General features: G+C 39.9%; 1 protein-coding gene across 1 annotated transcript; it reads right to left on the bottom strand.

The window, feature by feature from the left end:
- Positions 1–11,447: 11,447 nt before the first annotated feature.
- LOC134016155 (GPALPP motifs-containing protein 1-like) lies at positions 11,448–13,156 on the bottom strand. Its single transcript, XM_062455560.1, is given in 2 exon segments — positions 11,448–12,504; positions 13,146–13,156. Coding segments are annotated over 2 exon segments (1,068 nt in total).
- Between the last annotated feature and the right edge of the window lie 5,097 nt (positions 13,157–18,253).

Below are 18,253 nucleotides of genomic sequence, written 5' to 3'. Positions count from 1 at the left end.
TATAAAGCCTTGCTAGGCAAATGTCCTCTTTACCTGACCGGGCTTCTGTCCATCAAAACCACAAGTCGTCATATCAGATCTCAATTCTGGGCAATACCTTATATGTGGAATAAATGTCAGGATATATTGAAGTTAGTTTGCCTTACCCCGATCGAGTCCTTCAAGAAATTAGTGATGGATATGATACTAAAAGAGGCCGAATGTACCTGCCTTTAGTGATAAATTAGGACATCACTATCTTCACAACTTCATTGTCAGAACGTTGATCGTGACTCAGAGCCGAGATACCTGTACGCCTGTTTTACGAGATTCATTACGACAACCATTTGCCTTGTTTTTCGAGTTTGCCTTGCCCTCTTGTTTAGTCTGCCCTTCTGATTATTTGGTTTTTATTATTTGCTACGACTTCGACTTTAGCCCTTTTTGTACCTTTGCCTTCTGATTTCTTGTTTACCGACCCCTGCTGGTTTTTTTCAACATTTCTTTGCTTTTTGTTTTGGCTGTTGTCACTTGATCTCTTGGCTGTGAACTGTGTTTATTGGACTGAATAAACACAATGTTTTTGAATTATCCTCTGGTCTGCTTTTGGATCCTCAGTACTGTACGTAACAATTTATCCAGTCACTTCATGTTATTCTTCTTCTCATACTGAAACAAGCCTGGAAATATTGGTATTATGTTGCTCTACAGTTAAATAGCAGTGCGTTAAAAAAAGTGAATGAAGTGCAATTTCTTTTTATAGCTTTTAGTTCAATATTTCAAATGTAGTGGAAACATTACACATTCAATTCCAAATCAAAGCATTAGCAAATTTCATCAAGTCTGCATCATTTACATTTTACATTTTTGTCATTTGGCAGACGCTTTTAATCCAAAGCGACTTACAAGTGTAATTATTTTACAGGAAGCAAACAAAAGTAATATGAATCTGTTCAAAAAAATCACAGTGTCGACATTCTTCAAACTCTCTTCAAACTGTATAAACTGAAGACATTTTTCAAGATTTAACTTCACTTTAAATTACTTAACTAATATCTAGTTGCATAACCATTGTTTTTGATAACTGCTACACATCTCGGTGGCATCGAGTCAACCAACTTCTGGAAAATTCCACAGTTCCTGTGAATTTTTGGGTTTTGCTTCAGAAACTGCATTTTTAATGTCACCCCACAAGTTTTCAATGGGGTTAAGGTCAGGGGATTGAGTTGGCCACTCCATTACCTCAATCCTTTTGGCTTACTTGTGTGTATGGGGTTGTTGTCTTGTTGAAACACTGATTTCAGGGGCATTTCCTCTTTGGCATATGACAACATAATCTCTTCAAGTATTTTGGTTGCTTACTTGTATGTTTGGGGTCGTTGGCTTGTTGAAACACCGATTTCAGGGGCATTTCCTCTTCGGCATATGGCAACATAATCTCTTCAAGTATTTTGATGTATTCAAACTGATCCCTGATATACGAACCCAACACCGTAGTATGAAAAACATCCCCATACCATGATTTTTGCGTCACCATGCTTCACTGTCTTCAGAGTGTACTGTGGCTTGAATTCAGTACCTGGGGGTCTTCGGACATACTGTCAACGACTACTAGACCCAAAAAGAACAATTTTACTCAGTCCACAGAATGTTACGCCATTTCTCTTTTGGCCAATCGATGTGTTCCTTTAACCGATTCTGCACATGCTCTTTTTTCAACAATGGCGCTTTACGGGGGCTTCTTGCTGATAGCTTAGCGTTGATAAAACGTCTTCTGCTTGTAACCGCACTTACAGGTAATTGTAGATCATCTTTGATCTTTCTGGAGCTAATGAATGGCTGAATCTTTGCCACTCTGACTATTCTTCGATCCGTTTTAACAGTAGTTGCTCATTTTCTTCCGCTTGTTTCGGGTTTTTGTTGCCATTTTAAAGCATTTGAGATCATTTTAGCTGAGCATCCTATAATTTGCTGCACTTCTTTATACATTTTCCCTCTCCAATCAAAGTTTTAATCAAATGAAGTTGTTCCTCCGAACAATGCTTGGAACCCGTTGACCCCCTTGGCCACCCCAGTAAAAAAAACCTTGAACCACCCCAGTTCTCTCCCTTTCTGCCCCTTCCCTTTTGCAAAAAAAAAAAAAATGCTTTTTTTGGATTAAAGTTTTCTGTCTCCACTGCGGTTTTCCGTCATATACGTATATTCTGTAGAAGCCTATCTGTAAATTTAAGTAACAGAAAGAAATGGTCGCAATTCACCATTGTCAACACAGCCGCCCAGACATTAATCACTTGGAAGTCTATTGGACCCGTTGCTTTACTGTAAATTCTACATATACAGGTTTTTATTTTGTGGGCATTAGCCAGGTAGGCAATGTCCCAGGATTCTGCAATAGCGAATGTCGTAGTAGCCTACTGTACTACTGTACTACTGCTTGGTCATAACGCATTTCAAACAAACTCATGTTTCCATTTTGCTAGCTCCCGATAATACATTTGCCTATATTTATCTTAGAATTTAACGTAATAATATTAGATGAGAGATAATTAAGGCTTTGGAAGTTCAACCGGGGACAAGCCCGATTGATAAAAATGGGCAAAAGGGGACGTGGGCTTGTGAGGATTAAAGGAGCACTGTCACACTTTTTTCAGTTGAGCTTATTTGGATTAAATGCTTAAATTATGTGTATAGGTATTTTTAAAATAACCATCAACGTAGCCATTTCCTAAATATGGGGCACATCTGACATCACTGGACTTGTTTGGCTTGAATCTCCAGCTTGTGTTACCCAGAAGGTAACCGGCGTTCAAACTCCACCCTTGAAGACAGAGACTGGTTTATGGGCGGCCAACGAAAATATGGTAGCGTTAGCATACAGATATCACAAAGCCTACCTTGGCTAGCCTGTGGGATATGAGGACAGCTATGACATTTTGACATTCTACCGGCTCCATTGCAGCCATCAACATCATCAATAAATCTGACAGCCTACTGCTGTGTTTTGCCTGATCATTTTAAATTGGATGTCGACAGCTATGATGTTTTCACTCATTAGATTAAGCAACAATGGTTCTGGTTCAGTTATAACCAGCTATTTTAGCTAGCTAGCTAGCCGATTCTCTAACTTTGACACTGCCATCAAATGTTACAGTGGAGCCGCTGTCATTAATGACAATGGATTTGTTCTCTCAGCATCCGATGGCTGATGGTGATTGCTGACATCATAGTTTTTAGCCGGTATATACAAAGGAAGAATTGCGTGAGTGAGACAAGGGGTAATTAATAATGTGAACATCAGTAGCTTGTCCAATGGGGCTTCCATGGGCTCTTATGATTTTACATCGAAGCTGTAAAAGTGTATTGCTTAGGTAAATGTAATCTTCCCTATTTCCAGCTGTGAAAAACTCAAGAGGACCTGTGTCTGAAACAATGGTGGTATGTCCACATATACTCCCATCCAAAAGTATTGGAACAGCAAGGCCAATTCCTTTGTTTTTGCAATACACTGAATACATTTGGGGTTGAGATAAAAAGATGCACACAAGATAAGAGTTCAGAATTTCAGCTTTGATTTCCTGGTATTGACACCTAAATGTGTTAAACTATTTAGAAAATAGAACCTTACTATACACCTTTGGTGTATAGTAAACAGCTTTCATACTTCTCAGCATACATCCTTCAAAACATTTGGAATAATGAATACACTGTAAGCTTTTATTTTCAAACCATTGTACAAGTACATCAACTCTCCTCTGAATATAAAATCATAGGTGGATATAACATGACACATTGGCCCCCCTGTACACTCCACCTCAGGGTGTCGGCATCTGGTTCTGACTGGAGAGCACCATCACTGTCCCAGATTTCTCTCTTGACATCACAAATAATTTTCTCACCGACAGGCCCCTCGGCGGTCCGTCTCATCTCCTGCAGCTTCTCTCTGATGTGAGGTTCCTCCTTGAGATCCGAAGCGAAGACATCGATACCTCCCTAAATTCGGCCCAGTGCTGGTTTAAGACCCAGCACACTGAGAGCTATTAGGCTATTAGGACTGACAGCCACACACGGCTGCTTCAGTTTTCTGGTGAGTTTGCAAAGTGTTGCATGAAGTAGAGTAGAGCTCAGGATTGCATAAACAGAAATGGCGCCTCTGGCTTGGGTGGTTCACAGCACAGCCCAAAAAGTTTAATCTAGTTGTGTATCCTTTGTTAATGATGAAATAATAGTCACACCGAAAGCCTGGTTCCAAACGCCACTCCTGATGGTGTATACATCGCCGTACTCTGCGCAGGGTTGTAGCGGTTTTCTTTGGAGCTTTGGGTGCTGTGAGAGTCGACATCTTGACATCTAGTCAAGCCAGAGTGGTACAATTTTTTGGCAGGGACTTGCTAGTGGGTTGTCTCCTCCCTTCCACACACTTGCTTGTTTGTTTCAAAGTCCAGTTTAAAACATTTGTCTATCTGCTTGTTAGCCTTCATAAACATAATATAGTCCTTTTTAAAACAGTCTTTAAGCTTGTTTTAAACTCCATTATTATAAGGGGTATATCGATATGATTTATTCCTAAAACTTTGCTAAACTTACCGCATGGCTTTTCTCATAACCATTTTATCAAAATTGCCTTTAACACACGCATTACATTACATTACAGGCATTTAGCAGACACTCTTATCCAGAGCGACGTACAACGAAGTGCAAATCGAACACAGGGGCAAGTTCGATGAGGACCCTAGAGGAAAGTACGGTTCCGAGTCCTAACGTTACCATAGAGATACAATTTGAACCCTTGAAGAATACATCAACCTACCAACTAGCATACCACGGTTGGCTGCTAGAATACCCCAAGTACAACAATACAATATATACATTGTAAGTGCCATTATAATCTATGGAATGCACAAGGCTAATCATGGTGGTCGAATCACGCTATTCAATACACAGATTTAAAACATTGCTTTCTGGCTTGTTTTAACATTATTTGTTTTTTATTCATTAGTACAGAAGTGTAGTATACTATGTTTAACCATTTATTTACTTTTAGCCATTACCAGACTTCTGTCTTCTGAATGGACAGTTCTTTGTCTTTTCCCTTGCTTATGATTGACAAAGGGATTTTGCTTGCTTGTTACCTTGTTTTTATACTCCAGTTAAACAGGAAGTTATGACTCAATGTAGTTTAGACTGAGATTAACTATATTAAGTAAAATCGTATTGACAATTTCAGTTTGTTTGATTTTATTTACAATCATTGTTAGGGGTACCAACAAATTTGACACCTGTGGTTTTCAGAAGAAATGCGATTACTACATTAAAAACATTGAAACATGAGAGTAAATGTAAATGAAATAAAAGTATATAGTTTTTCCTTATGTTTGAACATAAAATTTGTATCATTATCCATGTTCTATATTTTATGCCACAGTCTTCATCCATTTTTATTAAGGGTGCCAATAATTCTGGAGCATAATGTATATAGAAGAACAGAAATCTTACCACTGTCCAAATAAGACTGCACTGTATATTGCAAAATACTTAATCTGAGTGATTTACAGTCCTAGGATTTGAATGCAAGTGGAGTGGGGAAACCTGATTGATAGCTGCTTGAGTGGAATTGAGAGGCAGATTGTTATTTTATACCTTTCAGCATCTTCACCGCCACCTGTTCGGAGACTCCTGGTTTGCAGATCCCATAGGCTGTGGCCTCCACCACCATGCCGAAAGCTCCTGACCCAAGCTCCTTCCCTGAGGGCCACAGCAAGGGTTAATTCTGGGACCCAGAGAACCCCATACCCAATTCACCCAACTCTTATTTCACCCTTCTCTTCAGCACTCACTCATCCCATTTACTAATCTGTCTATTCACTCCCCTCTCCAAAGCCGATCCTACTCTCTCTCCATCCATCCATCCATCCCTCCATCCAGTCACCCCTCTATCCATTCACTCATCTCTTCTGGCACACGTCACTCATCTCTCCTACCCAGCTCCAGGTTCTCACGAGGAAATTCCCAACGCTGGTCATACTGGAACTGTTTAAAATCGATGTAAACGTAGTCATTGTCGATCATCTGCACGATCCTAAGCTGGCTTTCATACTGGGGCTTCTGAAAAGAGAAATTATGTAAATGTTTTGACAACCTTTTGATGACCAAAATTTCATACTTTGTTTATTAGGATAGTGACGATGCTATACTAGGGGTTTCTGAGCTGTTGACCACAAGAATCTGATCTTTTCATGTCAGATTTTGGCCACTTCCATGTGGACCAGACCTGAGTGAAATATGTAATTGTTTAGTATTCAAATACTTTTCTATGCTTTACTGAGTTTGTCTGGTGTGTCGCAATCTCTGAAAAAGTGGAAACCCCACCTTCTGTTCCTCTTGGTCTATCTGAACAGGTGCAGATCACATGTTGATTTTGTTGCTAGCCCTTTAAAGCTCAGTGTAGACATGGGCTTTAATCTCTGTGTATGACCTACCCAGCATTAATTTTAGGTAATGAATGAGGATAAATTAATTAGTACTGCTCGGTGCTAGAAAAACAGAATTTGGCAGTACACCAGTCTGTCTTTATGTGCGTCTGTGATAACCACAATGATTACACATCAATTATTTATTGTTGGGTCCAAACATTTACATTTCAGCTGTCTTTGTATGTATAGTTCTTCATTGAATGAACTGAACTTTATGAATAGTTAAAAACACAGTTATGCTTTTTTTCCCCCCACAGTCTCATGTTACCTAGTGACAGGAGTGTGCCTAGGCCCTGGCTATTGGGCACAATTATTATGCAATTAATTATCAGGATTGAGAATGCGAAATATAATGTGAAATAAATGCTCAAGAATGATACTCTTGGTATCAAGCCGTGTATTCCTCTCTGCCCCACATATGCGGAGGAGGAACCTAGGCTATGAAATCAAGGCGAGTGAATGTGTGTCCCCCTCCACATGTTAGAGAGTTTCCCTGCCACCTAGAGCCATGAATTCCATACAAATGATTGAGAAAACTCCAAATTCAGTAGCGATGCCATTATTGCCAAATGTAGGCTAAGCCCATGTCATATCAATTCGACACCCATATCTGCTTCAGGATTGCTCACGTTTTTGAAATTTTATTTAAAATAGTCTCCAAATATGTCAAACGTGCAGAGAATGCTGATATTGTAAACACATTTAATGAAGTTATCTGTGGTAGCCTAGTTTCTTTTCGAAAGCAGTATATTTCTGATAATATGCAAACATAGCAAGTGTCTATTTTTTTTTTGATGATGCAGAATTATTTAGCTTACTGTAGCTAGTTTTAGTGGTGAAGTTTGAACATCAGCGACAGCTAGTCATGAAGAAAATAGCAAAGATGAGTGAAGCAAATTAAAATGCCTTAAAAAGGGGGATCTCTCAAGAAAATAGACCAGCAGAAAAGGTAGCCAAGTTGTTTTTTTAAAAGCAATTGCAAACCCGCAACCATGGCAAAACTTCTGTGCAACTATAGCAGGCTACTGTTGTCAGCAACGGTTAGAGATTCATCAATACAGTTGGATGTAGATAGTCGGGCTGAACAATTAATCTATTTCACACTGAAATCGGGATTTAAAATCGTGTTAAAATTAAATTTGCAAATCGCGCAGGCTGCAGCTTTTATAAGATAAATTAGTCCTTAGGTTTTCAGTGCTTAAAAAGTTGTCCATCTGGAGGAGGTTTGTGACCCAATCAACAGGAATAATGCATAATGCAAAGCCTGCAAAGCTAGTTCGGGCAGACAACTCGAGAAGTGGTGCCCCCTCACATGATCCTTATGTCTAATATGAGGGGCTATATAAACCAGAGCCTGACCTGTTCAGGCCCTTGCTCATTTCACACTGCTCTAGAAATCATGCAAAAGCTACCCTGCTGCTTGGCTCATTCTGCATGCTAAAGCCATAGTGCTACCTGGTTCTTACTGCTGCATTGCAGTCTAAAAAAGTCTAATAAATACCTAATAAAGTGCTTGGTGAGTGGAGAGTGCAGGTGAGTTTGGTATAGTTAGAAAGCTCTTTCGGACAGTTTCAAAAACTCAAAATATATTTTGAGGTCAATACAACTGATTTTGATAGAGCAGGTCACATATGTTGTTGCCTTCCACTGGCAAATATGTAACACAACTCAATAGGGTGAACTGCACATACAACATCGGGAATTATTTTGCATGCTTTGCCTAGGGACGCTTGACCATCATGACAGGATGGTTACTTTTTGTTACTTTTTTGGTTAACACTGGACCACATTTCTTAGCATTCCACAAGGAACTTCCTTGACATTTACAGCATAACATCTAGTTACTGTAACTCAATAATGTAGCACCAGAAGCAATAAAACCTACCTATAGTATAAAACCTAGGACACCATTTCCTTGTGGTAAAGCTTACCTAGTGGTAACATTTATAGAACTAATTAGCACACGCTAAAGACCCCAGCTTTGCGAGTATCCCAACTGAAGACATCCACAGGATTCCCAGCTCCCTACCCACAGCCATTCTGGAGACTATTTGTTTCCATTTGTCTTTGTTTTTATCAAGTGAATGCATTATGTTAGCTCTATGTTTACATGAACAGGTTTGCAGTCATTTGTGTGTGTATAGCATTAACCTACACACGTAGTCTCTCTCCCCTCGCAGCTAACCAACTCTCCCACTGAGAGCTCTAACTAACCATCTTGGTCTAGTTTGTGAATGGCCTAGTAGTTACTTCTATCGCTTCCCTCTCTGAGGAATGATACTTGTAATATAGTTAGGTTAATTCCACCACGCTGACAGGCCCACTAACACTACCTTTACCCTTTTCTTCCTTTGTTCAGAGAAAGGAAACATGTGCCTACATGCCCTACTGCCCATTCCTGTACACCCACACACACATCTCTCACCTAGCTCTCCCTGTTATTGTAACCATTTTTGTTCTGTGTTTGTAAATACATTTAATGCATTAATCGAGATCTTGAAAACTGCAAGGAGTAGGCGGACAAAATAATAATCAACAAAACTTTCAGTTAATAGTAGTGTTTTGTAGTGGACTATTGCTACTACTGCTAATACTATGGCGATTAAATGTTAGCATTTACAAGCTGGTGTACAGGTGTACCTAATAAAGTGAGTATATTGCATACAGGAACCAGAACCGAAACTCACAAAATGATGGCAAATGCTACCGCACAGTCTAATTAACAAAGTATCCCAGTGAGCAAAAGCCAGAATCTAGACATGTAGACTGGTGGAAATCTAGCTTGAGACGTTTTGACATAAACCCACAGTCTGATTGACTGTAGGCATGTAATTATGACAATTATGTGTTCGTTTACTTGTACAATACGTTTAATATTACTGTTTTAATCTCTGACAGAAATTCATTCTGTAACACAAATGTTTTATTTCCATGTTCCTGTCCTGCCTTCCATAATCCCAATGTCCCAATCCCAATTCTTCCCCCACTGATTGAGCCCACTTCAATTTCTAAACAGTAAAAATAGTCTAAATCAGGGGTCGGCAACCCTGGTCCTGGAGAGCCACAGGGTGTGCTGGCTTTCGTTGTTGCTTGGCATTAATTGATCAATGAAAGCCGTTGATTACACAGTTAACTCACCTCACCTGGTTTCTTGGGTCTGAGACGCTTGCTTATTTTAAGGTGGAGACGAAAGCCAGCACACCCTGCGGCTCTCCAGGACCAGGGTTGCCGACCCCTGGTCTAAATAGTCCACATTGTTTTAAGACCAGAGAAGACTTCAGGATACTTCACCTGAATGTCATACGCTTGCCGCAGCATCAGAAATGTGATCATTGGAATATTTTGATTTTAGAATGGAACCCCGATATTCTGGTTTTGCCTGAAACTGTTTTCCCTCAGACTAATATGTTATGCAAAAGGCTAACAATTGAGCTAAATATTTTACGGCACCCTTGCTCAAAATAGCCTAGCAGGCAATGCAACTATGAAATTTCCTTGCTAAGATTTGATACTATTCAATTAATATTTTTACATTAATGGCATTTGGCAGACGCTCTTATCCAGAGCGACGTACAGTCGATTCGACTTAGCAGGAGACAATGGAGGCCCTGGAGCAATGCAGGGTTAAGGGCCTGGGTTAAGGGCCTTGCTCAAGGGCTGTGCACATCTTATTGTGGCTACAATGGGGATCAAACCACCAACCTTGCGGGTCCCAGTCATGTACCTTAACCACTATGCTACGGCCTACAAGGAGGGCGACATACAGAGTAAAAATATCAAATAAACATTTGAATAATGAGACGTGCTGTTTTCAGTGAAATTCTGGTGAAAGACCTCACACTGAAAATGTCAGCCTGCACCAGTGCTTCCAATCCTGTGCTGACAGGGAACAGAGTTAGACATCACATTACCTCAACCACACCCGCACAGTCAACCACACTTGCACTTACTCAGCTACACCACATTTAGTCAGTTGCTACAACTAACTGAAGCAATCTCTAACTGCTGTTTTTCCTCCAACAGAACCAGACACGTAGGAGACTGTAATGACACACATTAAAGTGTCCTTGACAAATTGACAATGTTGGCATTTATGTGCGATTAATGAACACGCAAGAACATCAGTCTTACAGCTCACACTGGGTTGAGAAAGACTGCAATATCGGACACTGTTTTACAGACCAAAGCACTGGACGGCTGTCAGACAGAATTAAACACATCACAAAACTCAGAAAATGTGCGCCGTTCATTCACATGTGCAACAAACAGCCACCGGGCAAATGCCGAATGGCCCTTTCTCCTGAAAGCAAATGCTTATTTTGGCATGTCATTTTGCAAAGCTCCAGTCAATTTAACAAGATGGCGGAAATTCAGCAACAGTTTGGAAAAATTATCCAGTCTTGGAGGCCTATTTGATTTCATTTTTTTATTTTTTCCCGGCGATGAAAGTTTGCCTCCCGAATATAATGTTTTAGGCTGTGGGGAATTATTTATGATGGTATTGGATAGAGAAAATGTACTATGTTTATGATGCTTCGATTGCAAGATGTTTCTACGAGCCTAGTGTTACTCTATTTATTGTAAATTTACCCTCTTTTCAAATGTTGTGAAATCAATCTTATTATATCCTGCACGGTTTTGGCTACGGTTACAAAGAAGCACTGAGACATTCTGGCGAAAATATTGAAATCAAAAAGGGATGTCAATTGTTCTTAGTTATCGGTTTACTGGAAATAAGTTATTGGCTGCATCTTTACTGCTGGTGTCAGTTTTTGCCTGAAACGCAGAAAAAGACAGAAAAAGGGGTGTTGTAAAAATGTATAAAGGCTGTGGCTGGAGAGGACAGACACAGAACATAAGCAGTCCTTATAGGGTGATTTATAAGGGCTTAATGGGCCCAATGGCGATCCCTGTATATCTTCTCCTGGTATAACAGACCTGGGCTCCATTGTACAGAACCAGTGTGGTGAAGCGCTGACCGGCGTCTTTTCCCCGTCCCTACAGGAACATGCGCTCCTTGCTGTGGGAGAAGCGCGTGTTGAGCTCCTGGGACGTCTTGAGCAGAGACTTCTTCTGCGCCTCGTCGAAGCAGTTGACCTGCAGGTCGTTGTCCCTGTCGAAGGGCTACTGTTCCGCCGGCTTCTCCTCGGCCTCCGCCCGCTTCTTCATCTTCTTGCTGTGCATGCTGATGAGCGACTCGCCACGCTTCATATCATTGTACTTGGACACCTTCTCCGCCATCTGCAGGTCTTTCTGGGAAATGTGCGGAAGCTCCTCCTCCTTCTTCTTCTTCTTCTCCTCCTCCTCCTCTCCACCCTGCTTCCCCTCCAAACGCTGCTGGGCCTTTCCCTGGCGGTCTGCAGGAGTGTCGGTCCAGATGGAGCGGTTCTTGTTCTCCGGGCCGGACCTCTTCTTGAAGGTTCGGGCACCCAGGCCGATGTGCTGGAGCTCAGGGGGCAGTTCGGTCATCCAGGTCTCCCGAGCCAACTCTACTGGGCCATCATCACCAGAGATGAGTTTCTCTTTCATCTTCTGTGCCCTCCGTTCAAAATCCATGGCAATGGTGTTCTGGACACCCCCTTTGGATGGTAGGGGCCCTAGGATGTCATCATCATTGCTGGAAGCCTCTGCTCTGTAGCCAGGAGGCAGTGCTGGTCCAGGGAAGCCTTCACTGTCTCTGTCATCATCATCATCATCATCATCTTCTGCTGGTCTCCGGAACCCTGGGGGCAGGGCTCGGCCCAACACTGGACACCTTTCAGGTGAGCTCTGCTTCTTCTGATACCCTGGAGGAAGGGCGGGCCCAAAGAAACCATCATCATCCTCCACAGCATAGTCCATAGGTCCATCTCTACTCTCTTCTCTGCCCGTGCTGGGTCTTCCTCTTTTGAACACCACCTCTTCCTTATCACTATCCTCCGAAGAACTGGACAGATCCCTCGCCGAATAACCCGGCGGCAGCGCTGGACCTACAAGCGTGTCTTCTTCGTCGGAATCGTCATTGCTGCTTTTCCTGAAGCTTGGAGGTAGGGCAGGTCCGACTAATATAATTAGTCTATTCAAATATCTAAACACCAAATGTTATCTAACTAATAGGTGGGTAACGATACAATGCTTACATCTTAGCTAATTTCCTCCCAGTTAAACAAGCCCTGCTTATTGAACCATACCAGTCTCTCCACCACAGGGAAATTCTGTTGTAAGTTGACAAAGGGCAGAGAATGCCATCAGTTGGTTAAAAGTTCCATCCTGTATTTTTTTGTCTTTTTGTTTTCTTCTTGTCTCAAAAAAATCATTTTGATGTCACTCAGGATACTGGATTATCTATTAAGCAACTGTAGCCGAGAAGTAGATCTTCAAAGAATAAGGAAATTAATGGAAACCAATGGCTGTGTGGAAGGTAAATAAAACAAATTCAGTAATGTAAAAAGCTGTTGTATGCTTTGCTAATTTTTTCACAAACTTTGTAGTAAATGGGCTTGATTCAAAATACCTGTATGATCCTTTATGTTTCATAACAGTAAACATCACTACTTAAAGTGACTGTAAAGGTAAATCTGTGAATGGCTGCAAACTGAATTGTGTTATTATGGTATGTATTAAGCATTAGAAAAATTTGAGAATTCAATTGCATTGCAATATCAACTTATATAAGTCTAATTGATTGAATGGGTGGAGTTCAATTTATTACCAAACCTTGATGACATCAAGAATTCCCTGACCTATAATGTATAATGACCAATACATTTTTATCTGAATAAAAGCACTTCTTCAAAGAAAAGTGGGCTAAAATACCTCTGCAACAAAAGACTAATAGTAGTTATTGCTGATAACGGTGGTGCAACTAGTTAAGATTAAGGGGGCAATTACTTTTTCACAGGGGCAATTTGGATGTTTGATAAGAAATCCAAAAGTACATTTTGTCTAAAGATTTGAAACCATTCTGTGTGGAAAAATACAAAATGAGGAAGGGGCAAATGCATGGCACTGTGTACGTAACACATTACAAAAAAATATTACACATTTTCTGTGAATTTTCTTGTGTTTCTTTGAAGAATCTTTTGTGAGACTCCTAGCTGTTATGTTCCTGTGTTCTGTGTGTTAGTGTATCATTGTTTAGTATTATTTATTCTTGTAATTTATTATTTTTCATATTTCATGTCTGGTTCTGTTTATTTTCATTTGTCTTTGCACTCGTCCTCCCCTGTTATGTCTGTGTCTGAATGTTTTCCAGTCGAGTCACTCCCCTGTCTGCGTGCCCCACTATTCAGGTGTTTACGGTATTTTCAGGTTTCCAATTAATTCCTCACTCGCGTTTCTTACTTCCTACTTTGTCTTGGTAGTTAAATGTTGTAAAGCACTATTCTTACTAACCACTACTAATCTAGGTTTTGTACAGTACTAATCTGATTAATACACTTACTATCTGTCTAACTAACTAACTAACAATCACTTTTATTGGGTAGTTTAGAAATATTCACGTTACTAACTCACTAATGCATCTCTTAGCATTTCTGCGCTGTTCTATAACTCCGCCTTCCTATGCTATCCCTTATTACTCGTTTGTTTCAGCGAAGTGTTCACACCTCTCTCTTAACTATCACTACGTCTTCAATCTATGCATTGTCTACTCTCTAGTCCAGAGCCGTTTGTTTTACATGTGTGTCTTTGTGAATCCAGTCCGCGTTTTTGTTTTCCCCCTTGTTATTGTCCTATTACCCTTTCATGTGTTTCACCTGATGTTTATTTGTTAGACTGCCCTCACTCCCATGCCCCGCCTAGTTTGTCTCATTCCCGTGTATTTATACCTGTCCTTTTCAGTTGCACGCTGCTAGTTCGTCTTGTCCTGTTCTGTTCCCGAGCCCTTGTTTCCGTCCCCCAGTTCTAGCCTCCTTGTTTCCTTGCCCTTGCCCTTGCCCTTGCCCTTGCCCTTGCCCTTGCCCTTGCCCTTCTGGTTTTGACCCCTGCCTGCTTCCCCGGACTCTTCTTCGTTTGTTGGATTTTGTACTTCTGCATTTTTGGACGGACCTCCTGGTTTTGACCCTGGCATGTTTTTCGACTCTGCTCTGTCTGCCCCTGCTGTAATTACATCGCCATTTTTCTGCACCCCCGTCTGCTTCTGGTTCCTCTGTTCCCCCCAGCATAACACTAGCTCATAGAGCATTTAACAGGTTTGGATGTCAGATGGTTGACCTTGATCGATTTCCTGGTCAGTCAAGGACCAAGGAGACAAGGACAGATAAAATAAGTGATTGCAATGGCCTGAAGAGATGACTGTTTTAGTTGGAAGTGACTAAAGTGTATTGCTGCCGTTGTTTGGTTCACTATGATGGACATCAACCAACCAGCAAACCAATCCTTTTTAGACTCAATATTTGTCTGTTCACCACATGATGCAGAGGCCCTCCCCATCCATCACAATGTGTTTGTGGAGTGTGTGTGAGGAACAGTTTACATGAGCATATGACATTAGCATATGTGTCTGTGGTGTATACCTTGTAGGTGTGCATGAGTCTATGAAAACATATCTAAATGGGCATGTGTGTATACACTTGCGGGAGTTTGTGTCTATTAACTGAATATCTTTGAGAGTGTGTCAGTGTGTCAGAAAGAGACGGACAGATGACACACCTTCTTCCTGAAAGAGGCGATCAATGTAGTGGTGAGTAGTAGCAAGGAAATGCCCATCAAGCCCATCAGCAATAGTAAAGTAGTAGAGGAATTGTCTGAAAGAAACAACATGACTTTATATAATTTGTATCTCCTCCCTCTCCACCTTTAATAAGATCAATCTTTAAAATTTTAATGAAACATTCGTGATTTTGAATAGTAAGAATGTATAGAAACATCAATATGTAGAACAATGATATTTAGCGTGCATATTGAAAAAAATGAAATGTACTGAAATAACATTATATAGTTTTCCTATACAATTGAACATAACATATAGATTGTTATTTATGTTCTTTATGATATGCAACCTTTTTTCTACATTTTTAACAAGGGTAGCAATATTTCTGGAGCTGACTGTATGTATGCAGTAGGCTCTGGAAGTAATGGCACCCCAGACTGGCAATGCACAAAAATGAAACAATGTAATAATTTAGATGAACTCAAAATGGCAATGTGAAAAATACTGTTGGTTCCATTGAAATGGTTCAATAGAACCAACCAAAATCAAGCATTCATAAAAAAAAATATATTCAGTACTGTGCAGAAGTCTTAGGCACCCTAGACTTTATTATATATATATATATATATATATATATATATATATATATATATATATATATATTTTTTTTTTTGTGTGTGTGTTTTAGTATAAAAGAACACATTTGAGACATTTTTGTATTTTATTTTTAAAAAGTAACATATTACTGTAAGCAATTTACTACCTTTTACATAAAAATTTGATCAAGGCTGTCTGAGATCAGAAGCAAGGAGCCAACCAAAGTCGGCAGAAGAACTGTGGCAAGTTCTCCAACATGCTTGGAACGACCTCCCTGCTGACTGTCTTAGCCAACGCTGTCCTGCAGTTCTATATCTCAGAGAAGTGATGCAGTTAACGCCAAAGGGTGGTCACAAAAAATATTGATTTGATTCATTTTTTAACTATTCTGCCAAATTACTAAAATGTAATGTAAAATGTAAAGTAAGTTTATTTAGGACCTTTCATTGAATTATTTTTGAAAGAATCTTATCTGTACAGAATGTTATACAGGTGCCTAAGACTACTGCACGGTACTGTATATTTATATATGTATGTTTTAGGCAGCAAAATTCTGTAAAATAAGAATGCCCTCAAAAATAGAAATGTTAATAGTTTATTTTCATCAATTAACAAAATGCATGAACAGAAGAAAAATCTAAATCAAATCAATATTTAGTGACTACCCTTTGCCTTGACTACAGCATCAATTCTTCTTGGTATACATGCACACATTTTTTGAAGGAACTTGGCAAGTAGATTGTTCCAAACAGCTTGGAGAACTTGTCACAGTTCTTCTGTGGATTTAGGCAGCCTCAAATGCTTCTGTCTCTTCGTGTAATCCCAGACAGACTCGATGATGTTGAGATCAGGGCTCTGTGGGGGCCATACCATCACCCCCAGGACTCCTTGTTCTTCTTTACGCTGAAGATAGTTCTTAATGACATTGACTGTATGTTTTGGGTCGATGTCCTGCTGCAGAATAAATTTGGGGCCAATCAGATGCCTCCCTGATGGTATTGCATGATGGATAAGTATCTGCCTGTACTTCTCAGCATTGAGGAGACCATTCATTCTGACCAAATCACCAACTCCATTTGCAGAAATGCAGCCCCAAACTTGCAAGAAACCTCCACCATGCTTCACTGCTGCCTGCAGACACTCATTCTTGTACCACTTTCCAGCCGTTCGGCGAACAAACTGCCTCCTGCTACAGCCAAATATTTCAAATTCTAAAAATTCAATGAAAGGTCCTAAATAAACATACTATACATTTTACATTACATTTTAGTCATTTGGCAGAATTGTTAAAAACTGAATCAAATCAATATTTTTTGTGACCAGCCTTCGGCGTTAAAACTGCATCACTCTCTGAGATGGCCAACGCTGTCCTGCAGTTCTATAAGAAAATCAGTCCTGGACAGCCGCAGGGTGTTTGCTGGATTTTGTTGTTACTTAGTTAAAGTAGCTAATCACTACTCACCTGGTTTTTACATAGACGGCAACAACTTCATAAGCAAATTAAGCAAACATAAACACAAAATTACAAGGCTCCAGATCATCTGCAAATTGGCGCTATGCAGCTTTTATTTTATTTTTTTAAATGTTTGTAGTTATGAGCATATGGTTAGATTTGTGTACTAAATGCTACAACAAAGATGATGTTATCTAACCTGGGATGGCCAGTCTCACGGGATGGAGCAATACATTCGTGCCTATGAGGTTTTTTCCCCCAATTGACATTGATTGCAGGTCACCATCGATAGGCCAGTTAAGTCGCATTTTCTAAATCACACGAGTTGTGGTGATAAATTAATACAAACACACTGTCAGTGGCATTAGAATGGTCCAATTGTGGAAATTTTGTCACTATGAAAGCATTATGGGAGGCTGAGTTTTAGCTTCACTTGGCAATCTAAAAGCACAGAACATGACTTTTACGAAATTAAATCCCATCAAATTCATAGCTATGTATAAAATCAAATATCAATGACTATAGCGATTGTGTATAGCCTACTAGGCCATCCGTAAAAATATTATATACATAATATGCATATAATATGTAACATTTAATATATGGGCCTAGCCTACAGTCAGTAGAGGCAGCTGGCATGCAAAAAAGAAAAAATCTTAAAACAAACAGTAGCCACCCATTTCATTTATATTTCTGGATTCACAATCAAACAAATTGGCTGAATAATCAAAACCAATATGTAGCCTAGAGCAGTGATTCCCAAAATCGATCCTGGAGTACTCCTGGTTTTTGTTCCAGCCACAACTGCAATCCAGAACAAGCTGTTAAGATACATACCATAGAAAATAAAATTCCCATGTTCATATCGTAGTAAATTGTAAACAATTCATACATTTTGCTGAAAAATAGCACAAAAAGTTGTTGATTATTTTAAAATGATCAAATTAAAGACAATTAAAGAAACTATACACCTGGCCACTAAAACCAACCATTTGGAAGATAAGGAAGAATTCAAAGGCAAAGCAAATGATAACAAGGCAAACCTGCATTGTTTTGATACGTTTAAGGAAAAAAAACTCAAATGAATCATATATTCAACTACCTAATTAGGGGCCTGTTAAT

Source organism: Osmerus eperlanus, unplaced genomic scaffold, assembly GCF_963692335.1.
Source record: "Osmerus eperlanus unplaced genomic scaffold, fOsmEpe2.1 SCAFFOLD_517, whole genome shotgun sequence".
NCBI classification, from domain to species: Eukaryota; Metazoa; Chordata; class Actinopteri; order Osmeriformes; family Osmeridae; genus Osmerus; species Osmerus eperlanus.
Note: the sequence above shows the minus strand (reverse complement) of the source record. Positions and strands in the feature narration are given on the sequence as shown.